The 17,223-nt window shown below is 46.2% G+C and overlaps 3 protein-coding genes across 11 annotated transcripts; 2 read left to right on the top strand and 1 right to left on the bottom strand.

Annotated features, from left to right (window-relative positions):
• The first annotated feature begins 652 nt into the window (after positions 1-652).
• On the top strand, positions 653-4,875 carry LOC123165827 (uncharacterized). The gene is made up of 11 exons (XM_044583560.1): positions 653-915; positions 994-1,065; positions 1,656-1,751; positions 1,841-1,916; positions 2,006-2,092; positions 2,197-2,273; positions 2,347-2,439; positions 2,620-2,757; positions 3,931-4,036; positions 4,171-4,379; positions 4,466-4,875. Exons 1-11 carry the CDS (start codon positions 838-840, stop codon positions 4,532-4,534), a joined length of 1,101 nt encoding a protein of 366 aa, XP_044439495.1. The 5' UTR covers positions 653-837; the 3' UTR covers positions 4,535-4,875.
• A 1,431-nt stretch (positions 4,876-6,306) lies between these two features.
• On the top strand, positions 6,307-11,706 carry LOC123163968 (uncharacterized). 7 transcript variants are annotated; one of them, XM_044581373.1, is made up of 4 exons: positions 6,307-6,871; positions 10,296-10,338; positions 10,438-10,568; positions 10,627-11,218. In XM_044581373.1, exons 1-4 carry the CDS (start codon positions 6,556-6,558, stop codon positions 10,629-10,631), a joined length of 495 nt encoding a protein of 164 aa, XP_044437308.1. In that variant the 5' UTR covers positions 6,307-6,555; the 3' UTR covers positions 10,632-11,218. The 7 variants fall into 7 exon arrangements, 3 of the variants coding, with proteins under 3 accessions (XP_044437308.1, XP_044437309.1, XP_044437307.1); XM_044581374.1 differs by adding an exon at positions 9,519-9,573 and having other exon boundaries at positions 6,312-6,871; positions 10,438-11,218; XR_006482126.1 differs by having other exon boundaries at positions 6,317-6,871; positions 10,438-10,753; positions 11,093-11,313.
• Positions 11,587-15,654, bottom strand: LOC123163967 (disease resistance protein RGA5). Of its 3 annotated transcripts, none has more exons than XM_044581371.1 (4): positions 14,568-15,654; positions 12,292-13,980; positions 12,045-12,182; positions 11,587-11,921 (listed from the first exon to the last, which is right to left on the bottom strand). In XM_044581371.1, exons 1-3 carry the CDS (start codon positions 15,317-15,319, stop codon positions 12,065-12,067), a joined length of 2,559 nt encoding a protein of 852 aa, XP_044437306.1. In that variant the 5' UTR covers positions 15,320-15,654; the 3' UTR covers positions 11,587-11,921; positions 12,045-12,064. The 3 variants fall into 3 exon arrangements, with proteins under 3 accessions (XP_044437306.1, XP_044437305.1, XP_044437304.1); XM_044581370.1 differs by having other exon boundaries at positions 12,045-13,980; positions 14,568-15,319; positions 15,414-15,652; XM_044581369.1 differs by having other exon boundaries at positions 12,045-13,980.
• Positions 15,655-17,223: the final 1,569 nt, after the last annotated feature.

Here is a 17,223-nt window from a genome sequence, read left to right as displayed (position 1 = left end):
TCGTTCGTGGTATGAACCCTAGTCGGAGCCATGCTACGTCCTACATTTCCTTAAAGACCACATCATCATACTCTCCCTCTTCAATCCCCATCCTCCACATCATCTCACCAAGATCATCCTCTGATCCGCTCAGTCCACCATTGACCTTGCTTCCTTCGCTTGTTGTTATGTCCACCACCATGGATGCTACACCCCTAGCAAAAATCGACCCGGCTCCAAGAAAGGTGATTTGTGCAAGGTCGAGAAGACAATCCAGGTGTCCCCTTCAACCCAAACAGAAGAAAACAAAATGGAGGAGAGATTGATGGTTGTTTTGACGAGGTAGACTCACGACGACGTGAAATCGGTAGAGGAACGAACCCTAGTCGCCAGGCTTACAAGTGTCGTCCTGCTGTTCTCCACCTCCAAATCGGTTGCTCTTCTTTAGGCCATGTTTGTTGTAGGGGATACAATCCCCTAGTGGAACAAATACACCCAGGGATGGGGTTAATCCTCTACTTGACACCCATCACCTCAACTTTGGAGCCGGATTCGTTCCACTGCTCAGAGCGGATTCTTTTCTCCCCCATGGAACATCACAGAACGGGGTGGGCCAGGCCGGGATTTTCCCCGTCCCGACCTCAACCAAACACATACACCATTCTAAACCGGGAATTATTCCCCACGGTAGTGTTCCACGTGGATTGGGCTGTGATCCCGGCCGGAATCACTCTAACCAAACAAGCCCTTGCGCAACTTGTTTCCCCAATTTATTTTCTAGAGGTTGACAGAGGGGGGCAGCCAAGATCCAAATCTTCTGTAGCGACTTGATCCGATCTCCAGCCGACGCCGGCGACCATGGCTCGCCGTCACCACCTCCTCCTCCTCCTCCCTCTCCTCGCGCTCGCCTTCTCCTTCGTCGCCGCCGCCCCTGAGGTACCCAGCTCTCCCTCTCTTTGCAATCCCTCATCTCTGTCGTCCCCTTACGATGGCTCCATCCGTGTGCGGCCACAGGGACAGGGAGATGCCGCCGCCTTCATCGACGGCGCGTCGCACCGCTACCTGCGGGATCAGCAGGGCGACCAGGTTCGGCCACCGATTTTCCCCTCTCTTTCTCTACGGACCAACCCGTTGCTGCTTCCTACAGACCATGCCGGATTCCGGTTTTTAGTTTCAAAACACAAATACCAGATGACAGCACCAAATACTAGCTGTTTCACCGCGATATGATGCATTTACGCCGGGGCTTAAAGAGAGCGAATATAGCTAATAGATCGTCAACTGCCCAGCCATATATGTCATCTCATCTACTCGTTCTGAAAAAGAAAGTTAGTCACCTATACTCTCCATGGGTACTTAATCAGATAGTTGGATTATCTTTTAGCTACAGGTAGTTACATGCATAGCAGCGTGTTAATCAGAGGTACCTATAAATTAGCACCTTAGCCGACCTGCATGACAAGAAACAGTTCTTTTGTTTCGTTTGCTAAGCACCTGCGTTTATACATGCCCTAATAGCACTTTACCCTTGCTTTGACTAACTGCCTCCGCTTACTGCGTTAATTGTGAAGGCAATGCTGGTTACCATGACAGATCAACCTTAGTTTTCGTTTTTATTTCATTTGTACCCCACGCGCCAGTATGATCTCATGATATGCCTTGTCATGCTACAACAGGCCACGTCGATGTCACTTGATGAAGTTTCCGCAGCTGTTTCTGTCTTGCTTGGTTTTGCACCACCTGCCATGCTTCCCGCGCCTTCTTCTGCAAAGGTTATTTAGCTTTCATGATTCAGCTAGTCTGTGCACGCATCGTGCTACTCTGTCTAAGCCATTCAACCTTTGTCTATCTTGATTTTCAGTTAAACGAGCTGCTACTCCCAAAGCCATTTGACAGGCCTCGTGCTGTTTTCTTGATGCAAATTGATGGGTCCCATGGTATGTTAATTTGTTGGGGATGATTCTATCTGAATCATTCATGCATTTTGATGTAGCGACTAATGTTGTCTCTCTTGATCATATATCAGACTCTGTCGATAGCTTCGTATCTGATGCCGGTAGTATTTACAAAACCAAGATTGATGTTGCAAAAAATGCTGCTACAGGGCTTACAGGTCTGACTAATTACTGAACATCTCCCTTTTTTTGGAACTTGGATGCCCCTACTTCTGTATTTGCCCTGTCAACACATAAGTATCATTGATCATGTACCTTGCAGATAGGGATGAATTGATTGTCATTCGTTCAGATGAATCTTCTGGATCAGATGTTCTTGATAATGAACTCACCAACTTGGTAAGTATACTATTTCTTTAGGAGAAAACTAGTATACAATTTAGAAACTATAAGTAGAATATTTTGTGTGCAGGCAACCTGGTTGGAGGGATCCTATCAGAAGGCTGATAGCAAATTAATCATCCCATTGAAGAGTGGAAACAGTCTTACTTTGCTCCTCAATAAGGTTAGCATCGCTTCATCATCCATTTGCATACTAACCTGAACTTGGCTTCAAAAGAACATAACTCGTCTCTGAGGATGCATTGCTTTTTCTGTTAAAATTGGATGAGGTCACTTCCTAGTTTGTGCAAAATTGACTATTAAATTGTAGGAATTATTTAACTTGATTTGCATGTCTACACAGGAAGTAGACGTTGAATTTGCATCCAGCTTGATCTCCCTTCTCAAAACCATCAAAAGGGGTATTCAGGTTCACGAAGATTTCTCAGGAGGCATTGTGAGCCCTGCAGAGTTATTAGTATGCCACTTCACGGGCATTAAGGTAATTATAAACATAAATCTTTAGCTGCAATTTAAATATTCTTATGAACTGTGCACAGCAAAATATTCGAGAGACCCTGTAAAGCTGTAACTATTCATTCCTAAGACCAAACAGCAACGAGAGAATTCCTTATTTAACACTGTATTCAAATTTGTTGCCTTATTTGACACTGAATTTTTTTTCTTCCTTATTTAACACTGCGTCTTAATTTTATGCCTTTTATGACATTTCCGTCTATTTTAAGCCTTAACGGTGTTAAATGACACATGAAAAGACTTATTTGCCCCTCATGTGGTATGTGAAATTTTTACGTGTATGTGTATCTGGCTGACTCGATTTGTGTTGGCCTTCGACCCGACCTCGACGTTGTTGTAGCCGAGTGCTTTCCGACATACAGACTTGAGTACTTTCGGAGCTAATGGTTCCGTCAAGACGTAGACGAAGCTAGCTAGCAGTCGATCTCTCGCCTGATCGATTTTACGTTGGCTGGCTAGCTAACCAAGCTAGCAATATTATCTCGGTGACACACGAGGCGATTGATGGCCACAGGACCGTGTCAGTCTTGTTTATTTTCTTTCTTTCAATCTGAACTTACGGCTGTTACTAAGGGGCTGGGTAGATACACATACACCTAGCAATATCTGCCATATACGATGATGGATAGGAATTCTACACGGACACGAGGTCGTGTTTGTTTCCAACATTTTGCTAGGTACGTGAGCAAATTTCTGCCATATACGATGATGGATAGGAATATCTGCCATATACGATGATGGATAGGAATTCTAAACGCACTGCTCCCAGGGGCAAATTGAGTAGATCTACCAGACTTGCCATTTAGATAGAGTTGCATACTCAAGCTAAACAACCACTTAAAAATTGTCACATACTACATGAGGGGCAAATAGGTCTTTTCAGATGCCATTTAACACAGTTAAGTCTTAAAATGGACGGAAGTGTCATAAAAAGGGCATAAAATTTAGACACGGTGTTAGATAGGGAAGAACAAGTTTTTCAGTGTCAAATAAGGAAACAACATTTAAAACAGTGTTATATAAGGAATTTTCTCAACAGCAACAGTATCTTTATGCAATTTGAATATTCTTATGAAGCACATGACCCCAACCCCCTATGCTAGTCATATGAAGTTACTTATTTGATGGGTTTATTTAGGCTCTGGAAGATGAATATGGTTCCGCAGAAATTGTCAAGCAGGGAGTGGAAGTAGTTCAAACAGCTCTCACCAAAGCATTTGATCAATTGCAGGGAGCATATAATGGTAAGTAACTTTGTGCCGTTGATTGTTGACTTAAAACATAACCTTATGAATGAGTACTCTTGTTATATTTGCAGAACACTATTGCCAGTTGATTTATTTTCTTCTCTTTTGACATTTGTCATGTGTTAATATAGGGAAAATTGTTGGGCTGGTAATATCCACCAAGGAGGCTTCAACATCCTTGGCATCCATCATCGATGCACCGTCTTCATTGCATATCTCAAGACGGCTTGCAGAAGCATCTAAAACTAATGCTACAGCTTCTATAGCTGCTATATATCTTGTTAGATTGAGTCTTGCATGGATTACAGGGATCATCTTTCTTGTGTCAACTCTCATTGGGGTGAGCATGCTTTCTCCTAGTCTTGTCTATTATTGATTAACTTTGTTGAAACGCATATCTGACGGCACTATGTGCTGATTGTGCAGATTTGCCTGCTCATGAACATGCCGCTTACCAGGGACACGCTCCTCTATTCGAATGTCAAGATGGATTAGTTTGTGCTACATATGAATTTTCGCACGATGTCATTGAAGTTGTCAACAGTCATGCGTGTTTTTATTCTTTGGACCTTGGGTTTACAATAGGGACGCTGAGTGTGGGCTTGCTGCTCACCCAGTGCAGCATAAAAATACTCTGTTGCTATGTGGACCCTTCATTTAGAATTGTACTGCCACTGCCTGCATGGGCTTCTCTCGTTTCCCCGTAAATAAATAAAAAACAATCGAGAGGAGTGTATTTTGTTAATATCAGCGAAGATTGTACTATATTGTTGTAAAAACCCAGTATCTGAATAAATTCGCCACTTGGATATTCATTGGGATAGCTGTTGTCTTCATATATCATGTTGGATGTTTGATTTGTTGAGTTGCTTTTTCACATAAATTTGTTGAGCATATGTGCTGCAAGAATAGGGAACATTCTGCCATGTGTCGGCAAAAATCCGAATCATAATACTGCTGTGATCGATGCGATGAGTCATGAGGGCAGATCTAGCGTGGCCGTGGTGGTGTTAGGCTTGTACAACGCAGGTGCTAAGAGCATCTACAACCACGACGATATCCTAATTTGACACCTATATGTTGGCATATGCGCCCGTGCCCGGTCACTCCTATGAAAATCCTCAAATGCACACAATATCATACAAAGTAGATCAAGCGATGTACTTCATATCACGTAGTTCATATATGATATAGCCATATAGCATAGGGTAGTTCATGCAAACCCCTATATCCACACCATATCATATGAAGTAGATCAAACAACATACTTCATAGTTCATATACGACATAGCACATAGTTCATACAGGACATAACATAGGGTAGTACATCATACATGCCATCGAACTAAAAAAATCAGACCTGCTCTGCTAGTTCAAATCAGGCTACAGAGGAAGTTCACCCACTGCCGCCTTTGCCCTTACCCTTGTCCATCGGACTACTAAAATTAGGCATGTTCTATGTTCAAATCAGGAGGCTACAGAGAAACTTCACCCACCGCCGCCAACTGCCCTTGTCTTGATAGAAATTGTAGCGCTCGTGGTGACATAGGGTTCAAGGTGGATCTGCTCAGCGCTCGAGTTGGAGGTGTTCGATGCGGCAGCAGTCTCCTCCTCCTCTTTGTGTGTGTGTGTGTGTCTGTGTGTTGGGGGGGGAGGGGGGGGTTGCTCTGTGACACTTGGGTATCCTACCGGGACCGGCAGAGAGCCAACTGGACAACTATCTCCTCCTTAGCCCGGTTATCCCTCATTTGTCCATGTCCACAGCTCAAATCCACACAATCATGCAACATAGATCAAACAACGTACTTCATAGGTCATATAACACATAGCACATAGTTCATACATGACATAGCATATGGTAGTTTATCATGCATGCCATCGGACTACTAGTTCAAATTGGCGGATGGCGTCGCCGAGAGCCTCGTCGTCGTCACTGGCCGGGGGAGTGGCTTCAGAGCGAATCGGCTCCACTTGGAGCGGCTGGCAGCCGCCTCCGCCGCCCGCTTCGTTGCGTGATACACGCGGCCCACCAACTCCGGCTGCCTTTCAGCCGGCACGAGCACCCAGCTGAGCCCCGGAGGAGCAGCTGCTGGCGGTGCCGGGTGCCTCCTGGCGGGACCGCGTCGGCAGGAACATACACAAAAAACACACTATGATGTCGATGTACTTTCCCCGCAAAAGAAGATGTTAATGTAACTATGTACTCCCTCCGTAAACTTTTATAAGAGCGTTTAGGAATTGTAGTTCAAATTTCGTAACGCTACGAAAATCTTGTCGTTTCCCATTTTGCCCCTCCCTCGCCTCACTCACTCGCGATTCCCCTCCTCTCCTCACTCACTCTGAAATCCCTAGCTCGCCCGCGCCGCTCTTCCTCTGGCCCGCGCCGCTCTCCCTCTCGCCCACGCCGCTCTTCCTCTGGCCCGTGCCGCTCTCCCTCTCACCCACGCCGCTCGCCTGCGTCTACGTCGCCGCTTCTCCCTTTCGCCCGCGCCGCCTCTCCCTCTCGCCGGCGTCGCATGCGCCACCTTCTCCTGCTCAAGCCAAAGCTGGCTTTTTTACTGAAGTCCAGGAAGAGCAGCAGTAGTGCGGGGCAGACAGCCTTGTCCTGCTCGACGACGGTGGCAGCGTTCTCCGTCTCGACGACGGCGGCGACAAACGCTAGCGCTCCTCGTCTTCCTCGACCTGCAAGGAGGAGCACCGGTACTGGAGATGCGGCTGCTGCTGCCAGGTCTGCACGACGTGGAGGTCCTGCAGATGCGGTTGCTGCTCTGGCGGACGAGGGGGAGTTCAAGCTGCCGGGCGACTTCAACTTCATCTTCATCTGCAGATCAGGTCAGACTTCATCTTCGTCCCCTTGTGTGCTCTGATTGTGTGCTTTGCTTCAGAGATGCTAAGAAAAACTTGTTCATGCTCTGCTTGTGTTCTCTGCTTCAGATTGTGTGCTCTGATGATTATTTCAATTCTGCACTTTTTTGTTAAGACAGACTTGGGATAGGATCTTCATGCACTGTAGAGTGATGATTATTTACAGAAATTAAATGATGTTCTGAACAAAAATTAGGAACATGGAGGGAGTAGTAGATGTATACAGAGCAACCAGAGCACTACTGATGATGTCACTTCATATTTTGTGTTTAGTCTTTGCTCCTGAGTCAATTTTTGCAAGAGTATTCACCAGAGATTCAAAATACTCCAGCAAGCTTCACTAGTTACTCCTACTGGTGGTTCACTATTTACTGTTAATTCACCAGCAAGCTTTCCAACAAGGAGTACTCATGAAAGTTTCGGAATGAATCTATTGATGGTTCACTGTTTATTTGCTTGATTACTGTTAATTGAAAATAGAGTACGCAAAACTAGAATATTGCTTGCTAGAGAAGAATATTTAGTGAGCATGATTGTGTAGAAATTTTTCATTTGGTACTTGGAGTAGAATATTGCTTGCTGGAGTTGCTTGCTTACTGTTAATTGAAAATAGACTAAGCAGCTAATCTAGTGTTGCTCATGGAGTAGTTGTAGAGCATGCTCCTGTCCTCTCCTTTCCTCTCCACTCTCCTCTCCACTCTTGTCCTCTCCTCTCCACTCTTCTCCATTCAGAAAACTTCAATAAATTCAGAAACTTCCATATAATTCGGAAAACTTAAAAAAAACAGAAACTTCCACATAAAATTTGGAAATTTCCATAAAGTTAAGAAACTTGCATATAATTTCAGAAGCTTGCATATAATTTTAGAAACTTGCACACTCCATTTCAAACAACACATATGGAGTACTCCATTTCAAACAACACAATATAATCCATTTCATACCTACAAATAATCCATATCCACAAACAATACAAGTCTCATGAATGCACTTCCACAAACAAGTTTCATCATAGCACTACAAGTCTCAACATACTCCACAACAAGTTGCAAGCATTGCGAGTCTTGACATACTCCACTACTCCATGATATCTTGTTCTAGAATCTCCATGGCATTTTCATAAACCTCACGGGGAAAGTGAATCCTAGGCGGTAGGATTCCTTGCCTTTCCAATCTCTCCTTGCGCAAATGTGGAATTTTGTATGAATTTTCTCCTCCATGGTTCATCACCTCTACCATGATGGTCTGAAGTGTTAGAAATATTCTGTTGAGTTTCCCGGCATCATACTCATCAAATTCTTCATGTACACCTTGAATCAGCTCTTTGATAGTCGTGGGTGCTCTGCAATCGGTCAAAGACTCAAGGGATCTGAAATATCCAAGATCAAGTGCGTTTAGATCAGGAGAATTTGGAGGCCGGTTTATTATTTTAATGTCCAGACCAGTTGTAGCTACAGCTTCTGCAAACTCTGCATCACCGGGAAGAATGTGCGTTCTCGCGTTATCTTGCTGGATCAATATTGGATTAGTATCATCTGCGGGCCAAACTTTCTTTATTCCTGGAACCACTTTTTCTATCATATACCTCCTCATTACCCGTCGGTTCACGTTGTCGGACTTGATTTCAATGGTACCTCTTGCTCTATATTCACTTCTTCTGGCAGCGGGAATCTCTTGCACAAAGGTCCAGACACCAATTTTACCTGAGAATGTCATATTGCCTTCAGCGTCATATCTAGGTCGAGCAACAGCGGTCAGAAACATCACTTTCCCAATACAGTTCTTGTTCCGAACAGTTCTGACTGGGTCAGCTTCCTCAGGGAGGAGGTAGTAGCATCTGTTCATTTTTGTCATATAGAACCACTTTTCGTCAATATGCACAATGTTGTGCATACTGATGAATTTAGGTCTTGGAGCTGCTAAGGTGGTCTCGTCAAGCATTGACAAACAAAACTTGATCCTTTCTCTTCTATTTTTTTCTTTCAAGAATGGCTTCAAATGATTGGAGTGCCTCCTAATCTTGCGAAGCTTGAGTTTTTTGTAGAGTGTAGTATGACTGACACCCAGTTGGCGAGCAAGTGACCTGAGAGTCGACCTTCGATTCAAAGGAACTGTGGGGATTTTGGATAGAGTATCATCCTTTCCTTTTCTTCCGCATCTTCCTTTCCTTCCGGTGGACACATTTACCTCCTGACCAAGTGCTTTTTGTCGCTCTGCTATCGTCCAGATTTTTCGAATATGTTGAACACCAACTTGAAAAATTTGAGCAACAACCTTCTTGTCATTTCTTTTGAATTTTCCACCCCTAGCCAGATTCATGGTATGTAGTGCCATGTAGGCAGCATATCTCTGCTCATCTAGCATTGAATTTCTTTGCCTACGTAACTGCTGACCACCTACAGTAGCAAAAGAAAAAGGAAATTAGGGAAGTGATGGAGGCCTTAATGATCACAAGATAGACCACATGTTGTGGGTAGCTAGCTAGAGTGGCTAGCAGGAGTACCTGCTGCTTGACCATGCACTGCTTCTTCTACTTGGAGTTCCATACCAACTTCTTCTTGGAGTTCCATGTCAACTTCTTCTTGGAGTTCCATATCAACTTCTTCTCCTGCAGGTGGAGTATTTGCTTGAGGTCCAGGTTCATCCTCTTCTGGTGGAGAACAATTCAGGTCAAAGTTCATCATCTTCGCGATGTTGCTGATGCTGCTGCTAATTTACTGCTGCTGTTTTTGCTTGAGCTACTGCTGCTGCTACTGTGTTTGTTGCTGGAGTACTTGCTTGAGCTACTGCTGCTAATTTGTTGATGGAGTACTTGATTGAGTGATTGCTGCTGCTATTGTGTTGCTGCTGTTGTTGTGTCGATGCTGCTCTTGCTTATATCTGCATGAACAAATCTATCAAATGACACAATCTTCAATTTATATGGTTCAGAATTGGTTAGGTTTATAAGCTAAAACATCAGATATGCATTTAAAATGGACAGCATTTGTACAGTTCATTTCCTGCAGGATAATGTGAATATGGTTCCTGTTTGAAGAATTACCCGCTGAATTTATATGGAGTAGTTTCTGAATAAGAATAGTAATGCAGAATAGTGTGAATTTATATGCATTAGCTTATTCAGCTGTAGAGATTCATATACATTTGCCCAGATTGACCAAATAAATTTTTACTCTTTGTAATACTCCGTTAGAGAAAAAAATTATATGGAGTATCATTAGATGCTGTTGTACAGATTCATAGTAATGCTGCTGTAGAGACAAAATGCTCCTTCATGGTACTCCTCCTTTTATTTATATAGAAATGCAGGAGTACTCTAGGATCATTCAACTGATCCATTTGTAAATTTTGTGTCAATCTGCTGAATCTAGTAATCCTTGGCATTTTGCAGGCGCATACGATTCGCTTGATTCGGGTGGGAACATTACAATCAAGTGGGCACTGGAATGATCATGTGATGCACTGTTTGAAGTTAAGACTAATTCAGTTCAGTCAGTTTGAAGCTAAGACAAATTTCCTTGGCATTTCACTAGATGTGGTGTTAATGGCCTGAAGATTTTATCAGATTATCCACCATTCATCATGCAACCGGACTGGCAAATACTGCTGAATATGTTCAGAAGCAGAAATTGGAACAAAGGAAAACATCACATGCTCCGACCAGATTAATTTCCAACTTAGCTAGATGACCAGATTAATTTCCAACTTAGCTAGATGACCAGATTAATTTCCAACTTAGCTAGATGCCTAGTTATGGGAATCGACCAGATTAATTTCCAACTCAGCTAGATCCTTGCTATGGAGACAGAGGAGTCGTAGGTTGGGCATCGCCCCCTCCTCAAATCCCAGGTACGCCATAACATCTCCTTGTCTCCCCTATCAGTTCAGTTCAGTCTGTTTGAAGCTAAGATCAATTCAGTGCATGCCCCTATCGCTACAGAAGTGCACATCAGCTTTCTCATTCTTACATGAGCAAATTTCATGAAAAGAATCTTCTATGAGAACACATCGATTTGGTTTTTTTCAAATGCAGGAGTACTCTATGGATTACAGAAGAATTGATTTGTAAGATTGCCCACAAGTGATACTGTGCAGAAAATTGTGAAATTAGTCTGACTTCTACTGTACAGAAGAATTGATTTGTAAGATTGCACACAAGAATTGATCTGAGTTCTGCTGTTGTGCAAGGGGAGAGGCGAGGAGAACCTGCCTAGAAGCAACGTGCCGCGGCGGCGGGGACAGGTGGGCTGGGCGCGGCGAGGACCAATCTGGGGCGGCGACGACCAAGCTGGGCGGGGGCGGCTACCAAATAGGCACAGCGGCGGCGGCCAAGCGGGCGCGGCAGCAACCAAGCGGGCGCAGCGGAGGCCGAACTGGGCACCTGGGATCGGGACCGAGTGCCTGCAGGCGGGGCCCGAGCGCTTGGACGAAGGGGATGACGCGAGCTCCTGCAGGAGGAAGACGGCACGCTGGAGAAGGAAGACGGGCGAGCTCCTGTAGGAAGAAGACGACGCGAGCTCTGGAGGAGGAAGACGACTCAAATTTCAAATCGAGGGTAAAACTGTCCATTTCCCCATTTGTCGGCTGTGTCTGAAAATTGTAAACGCTCTTATAAAAGTTTACAGAGGGAGTACTTAAGAAAGTTTTACAATGTCACTTGCCCAGTTTAACAAACAACGAAGGAACAAAAAGAAAATGTTAACCATCAGCCATGAGGTACACCACGCTGATTGCCACTAACTGATGTAACAAGAACTTTTCAAGAAAACAGTTTTCTTGAACTATGTCTAGAAACAAGACCTATTAACTATGTCTAGAAACATTTCAAGAAAACAGTTTTCTTGAAATAAACTTTTGGATAGGTAGAATACCACTAACTGAATGTAACAAGAACTTCAGTCCCGTTATTGCTCTACTCTTGGCTTTTCAGTGTCACCCTATAACCATGTTCACCCGTCTTGTTGCTCATGCTAACTGTGAGCAGGTGCAGCTTCTATCAGCCTGCTTGAATTTTGCCCTGAAAGAGGTAGAAAAATAGCATATGGGAAGAGATATTGTGAGAGGATAGATAGAAGAAAAAACACAGCACAGTACATACTTTTGAGTGTCAAATCTTTGGAAGAGGGAACCAGTATCTTACAAATATTCATTTCATCCATATCAACGTGGGACGGTTGGGATGGTCGTTGATGCATCTCTCCATGGCAGCCTCCAACGTGGGACGAATGGGATCGTCGTAAGTAGAGCGAACCGTTGTGCTTGTGAGGCAGGAGAGATGCTTGATGCCAAAATCAAAACCACCATTAGTCACAGAACTAGTTTCCTCCGCATCAAACTCGAGCTCGAGATTTTGTAGCTTAGGCATGGAACCAGCTTCAAAAACTAACCCAAGTGCACACTCTTCTCCGCCGATCTGGAAATTGATCAAGGAAGGGAATCCATGGCTTTGGGTGACCCTAAGCCGCCCTTCTTTTGACCCAGCTGCCAGTGCAGTGAGGCTAAGATGGCGCAGATCAGGCAGGCTTCCCAGGATCACCACATCCTCCTCCCCAACTTCCCACATAGGTACCGCCAATTTCTGGAGGTTGACAAGTGAGCCAATCCATCTTGGAACACTCGAGACAACGCCCACCTCGACGACAAGTTCCCGGAGACTAAGTGGAGCAGGGCTCCATGACTCCTCAAAGATCTCATCTGCTCCCTCGTTGATAGTAATGTGTAGAACATGAAGGTTTGCTCGGCCTAGGCGACATATCGAACTGACCATCTCTTCCTGGTTCTCCTTCCAGTTATCACCAGCATAATAGTTGATAAAACTTATGCTCAGTTCCCTCAGGTTTGATAGCAGACAAACTTGCCGAACAAAGTTGGTCGACTGGGTGTTGACATTGATGCCTCTGAGCACTTGCAATGCTTTGATGCCTCCAATTTCATCCGGTAATATAGTTTCATCGTTAACAACTAGACGCACCAACCGTGTGAGTTGATTGATGGCTGATGGAATTTCAGTTGTCGCATTGCTTTCACATATCTCAAGTGACTCCAAGTACTGTAACTCTGCTATTTGCTGGGGAAGCTTTCCAACTTTTGACTTGAGCCTCAGGTACTTGAGATGGAACAGACCACCTATTTCTGCAAGATGTTGATCTTCTACTTCCCCAGAACCTTCCATATCTAAAATACGCAAGTGTCTGAACTTCGACAGGGATGGCATTTTAACACAACCACCAAAAACAGAAAGTGACCGGGCATTACACAAAATAAGATCTGCAGGAATTTCATTGTCGCCCTGTAGAGACAATCGACGGACTTTGTTTTGCGGCTCAGGGATTACACCAGGTACACCAATGAAAGTAACAAAATTGTCTTGGTTTGACATGGATACGAGGAAATCAAGAATTATGCCATGGACTCGACAACTTTCCACCTCACCAAACTTATTCATCTCCCCTGGTTGGATCAGGTTCCGGTTGATGAGCTCGTTAAAACACCTCTCTCCTGACTCATACAGGGTATGTCCATGCTCTTCAGGAATGAATCCCTCAGCAATCCATCTCATTACCAAACGTTCCTTCTTGATAGCATAACCTTCCGGGAATACACTGAGATAAAGTAGGCAAGATTTTAGGCAAGGGCTAAGATCAAAGTAGCCAAGCAACAAAATCCTCATGGTTCTTTCAACAGCAGGGTTGCTTCCAAGTCCATGCCAGATAGAAGTGTACACTTGCTCCCATTGATCTTCATGATTTTTGGCAATCAGCAAACCAGAGATAGCAATAATTGCCAGGGGCAGACCACCACATTTCTGCAAGATCTTGTCAGAAACTCTTTTGAGGTGGGATGGGCATTGCTCACCAGAATTAAACACTATCTTATAGAACAACCTTTCCGAGTCGGCGGTAATGAGAGGGCTTAACGTATAAGCTCGACCCCCACATGTTGCACTGCATGATTTGGCTACTTCATGTATACGCGTTGTCGTGATTATTCTGCTGCCAAAATTGCTTTTTGGAAAGGCACCCTTGATAATATCCCATGTTTGAACATCCCATACATCATCTACTACGATGAAGTACCTGGCACATAATTTTGCAATGTCAACAGCAAGCTACAGTCGTTACAACAAAAATAAAGAAACGCACTCCTAAGCACTATCATAAGTTCTACTACTATCTGAAAATGTAAGCAATAATTGTAGGCAAAGTGCGATCATGTAGGTAAATTCCACAAAACAAGGGAAAATATCCAGTAGTCTGTACAACATTTCACGGATTCAGCAGCATAGGCCAATTTGTCTCCTTAATGTTAGCTTCAAATTTTGTCCCGTGTTCTCAAAAGGATAGCAGTTTTTACACAAAACTTGCTGAAATAGGAGCTAATTTAATGAGCAGTTCAGTGAAAAGTGTGTCACGAAGTCATCAAAATTAACATTATTGGCATGAACTATTCAAAAATATGGTAGTGCGGAATGAGTCACACTTGGATACAAACTGAAAGAACTTAGACCGGCCCACCTTTCTTGGTCTATATCTCTATCTAGCAAATGTATATTCTCTCACACGGACCTCGTGTCGCTGGAACATATGTGAAGATAAAATAGCTACATGCTATAGCTGGTTAATAAAAGTGTAAATTTCCTATTATCTGAACTGGCGTACAGTACCTTTTATCCTGAAGGAAATTGGAGACGCTGTCAGCGAACGATTGCGCATCCTCAGTTAAGGTCTGGTCATACTCATACCCCAGCTGGCTACGAATATCCCTCAAAATCGCCACCAAATGAGGTTTCCGGGAGACGGAGACAAAAGCCCGATACTCAAACTGCTCACCGAACGTGTTGTAGACACGACGAGCAAGGGTCGTCTTGCCCAGCCCGCCACACCCGACGATGGAAACCACCCCCAATTGCTGTCCTCCTCCGTTCAACATTTTGATGAGTTCATCAGCGGGCCCGTCGAGGCCCACGGGCTCACCCGTCTCCTTGTAGAGAGAGCAGTCCCGGCGGGGATCCTCTGCCTCGACGCCGCCGGTGCCGGCCCTGGAGATGCTGTCGCTGATCTCTTGGCCTGTCCGACGGCGAGCCGCCGCCTCCGTCAACCATGTGCTGATCTTTTCAGAGAAGCCATCTGGGTTGCTATTACCAGATCCGTCGCGGGGAGGGAGCATGAGCTCGTCTAGGGCGTCCTCCACGTCGTACGAGAACTCCCGCGCCTCCTTCATCCAGCGCCTGCCTCGCTCGCCGGGATCCTCCGCCTGGGATAGTGTCTTGAGGAAGGAGTGCACCGCCTGGAGCTCCGCCTTGAGGGACTCGACGTCGCCATTGGGAATCGCGTGCTCGTCGGCCAGCAGAGCGCCCAGCTTCTTGAGGACGGACCCCGTGGCCCCCGTGGCCGCGCTCACGGGCTCCGTCTCCATCTGCCGCCCGTAATGAGGTTCACAAGCCGGGGCTTCGGTTAGCTGGACGGGAATGAATTTGCACGAGATTGGAGAGTACTCTTCTTCGTGCTACCTTGATTCTTCCGATGAACCTGGAGAGGAGTACTTAGGATGAATCTGCAGATGAGCAACTCAAGGGGTGTTGTAGGGATTTGGAGACGATCCAGGAGCTCCGCCGTTCCCACCAAACGATTGCGCCCAGATTTCTTGGCTGCTGCTACGATGGTAGGGGAGAAGAGGTCTGGTCTGGGCATTAATGTCTTGGTTGAGCTGGTGGGGGAACCAAGCAAACACGGCCACGAACAGCACAAGGTTGCGGCATCTCTTCAAAAAAATACGGATTTGCGCGGACACTTCACCCCGTGCTCATGGCCACGCGTCCGTTGCGCAGTGATCGCGCAACACGGTAGGCGACTTCCTGAACGTCCGTGCCCCTCTTTTTTTTTAAACAACACGATCAAAGTCGCTCCCACTCATAAACATACATTCACCCCTATAAAAATACACACACATATCATACTTTCATATGGGCATCTTCGAAAGACGAAGTCGGCATAGCATCCTAAAATTAACGAAGTTACCATAAGCACCTTGTAATGAACGGAAATGTTTTCTCCCATTAGATGAATATCGCCGGAAAGTCCGAATAAATCAAAAAAATGTGTGGGCTTCCCATTTTGCTCCTTTCAAATGTTAGGAAGGTTAAAATCCTCGACCTGTACAAACACACGGTCATCTTTGTTTACGTGAATGTTAGGAAGGTTTAAAATCCTCGCCAAAATATATCAAAACCAGCGTGGGCTATTGTGTCTGGCTCGCTATAGTGCTCCGAGTAGCTACAGTGTGTACACAATGGAAAAGTCGAAAGGAAAAAGATCGTGGAATAGAAACCTAATGTGTGTGAAGGTAGCTTAATGGAGTGAAGTATATTTTAAACCTTGAGTTTGTAGACCTTGTTGTAAACGAACCCTCATCTCTAAATCCCTAAAATCTATATCCTGTACTCACGGATCCCGGTCTCAATCCTGCATAGAATAGTTTGGCGCAGCAGAAAAAGATCCAAGGAGGCATGAAGACGAATGTGACTCGCGGGGAGCCACATGGGCGGTCGTATCGAGCTCGAAGGTGTGGTGAAGTGCAGGCAAGTGCACGCAGACCAACTGTCCGACATAATTGAGTCATGGCTACATAAGGTCCTTAGAGCATCTCCAACAGACGCCCAATATTAGCGTCGCGCCCAAAAATTCACAAGTTTAGCGCGCGCGGAGTTGAACATAGCACTCCAGCGGACGCTGCATAATAGAGCATGCTGTAAAAAGTGTTCAGCGCGCCGGACGAAACTGGATCGCAAGCCGTATTTTTAGCGCGTGAACTCCAGCGCGCTGAACTTCTCACGCACGTGAAAAGTGCCCCGTGCGCCCGCAGCCGCCGTTGGCCTCCTCGCGTGCGCCCGCCGTCGTCCTCCTCGGTGCGCCCACTGCCGGCCTCCTCGCATGCGCGCGCCAGCCCGCCAGCCGGCCACGGGCGGCGGGGCGCGGGCGCAGCCATGACCAAGGCGGCGGCGGGGCGGGACGAGCCCAGGTGCGGGCGCGGCCACGACGGCGGCGGGGCGGGGCGGGCCACGACGGCGGCGGGGCGTGGCCACGACCACGGCGGTGGCGGGGCGGGGCGGGCCGGGGGCGCGGCCACGACGGGGCGGAGCAGGGCGCGGGCGCGGGCACAGCGGGGCGCGGGCACTGCGGGGCGGGCACGGCGGGGCGCGAGCACGGCCGGGCGGGTGCGGGCATGGCGGGGCGCGGGCACGGCCGGGCGGGTGCGGGCACGGCGGGGGGGGGGGGGGGGGGCGCGGGCACGGCGGGGCGGGGTGCGGTCACGGCCACGGG

This window comes from Triticum aestivum, chromosome 7D, assembly GCF_018294505.1.
Source record: "Triticum aestivum cultivar Chinese Spring chromosome 7D, IWGSC CS RefSeq v2.1, whole genome shotgun sequence".
NCBI lineage: Eukaryota > Viridiplantae > Streptophyta > Magnoliopsida > Poales > Poaceae > Triticum > Triticum aestivum.
This window is presented reverse-complemented; position numbering and strand designations above follow the sequence as displayed.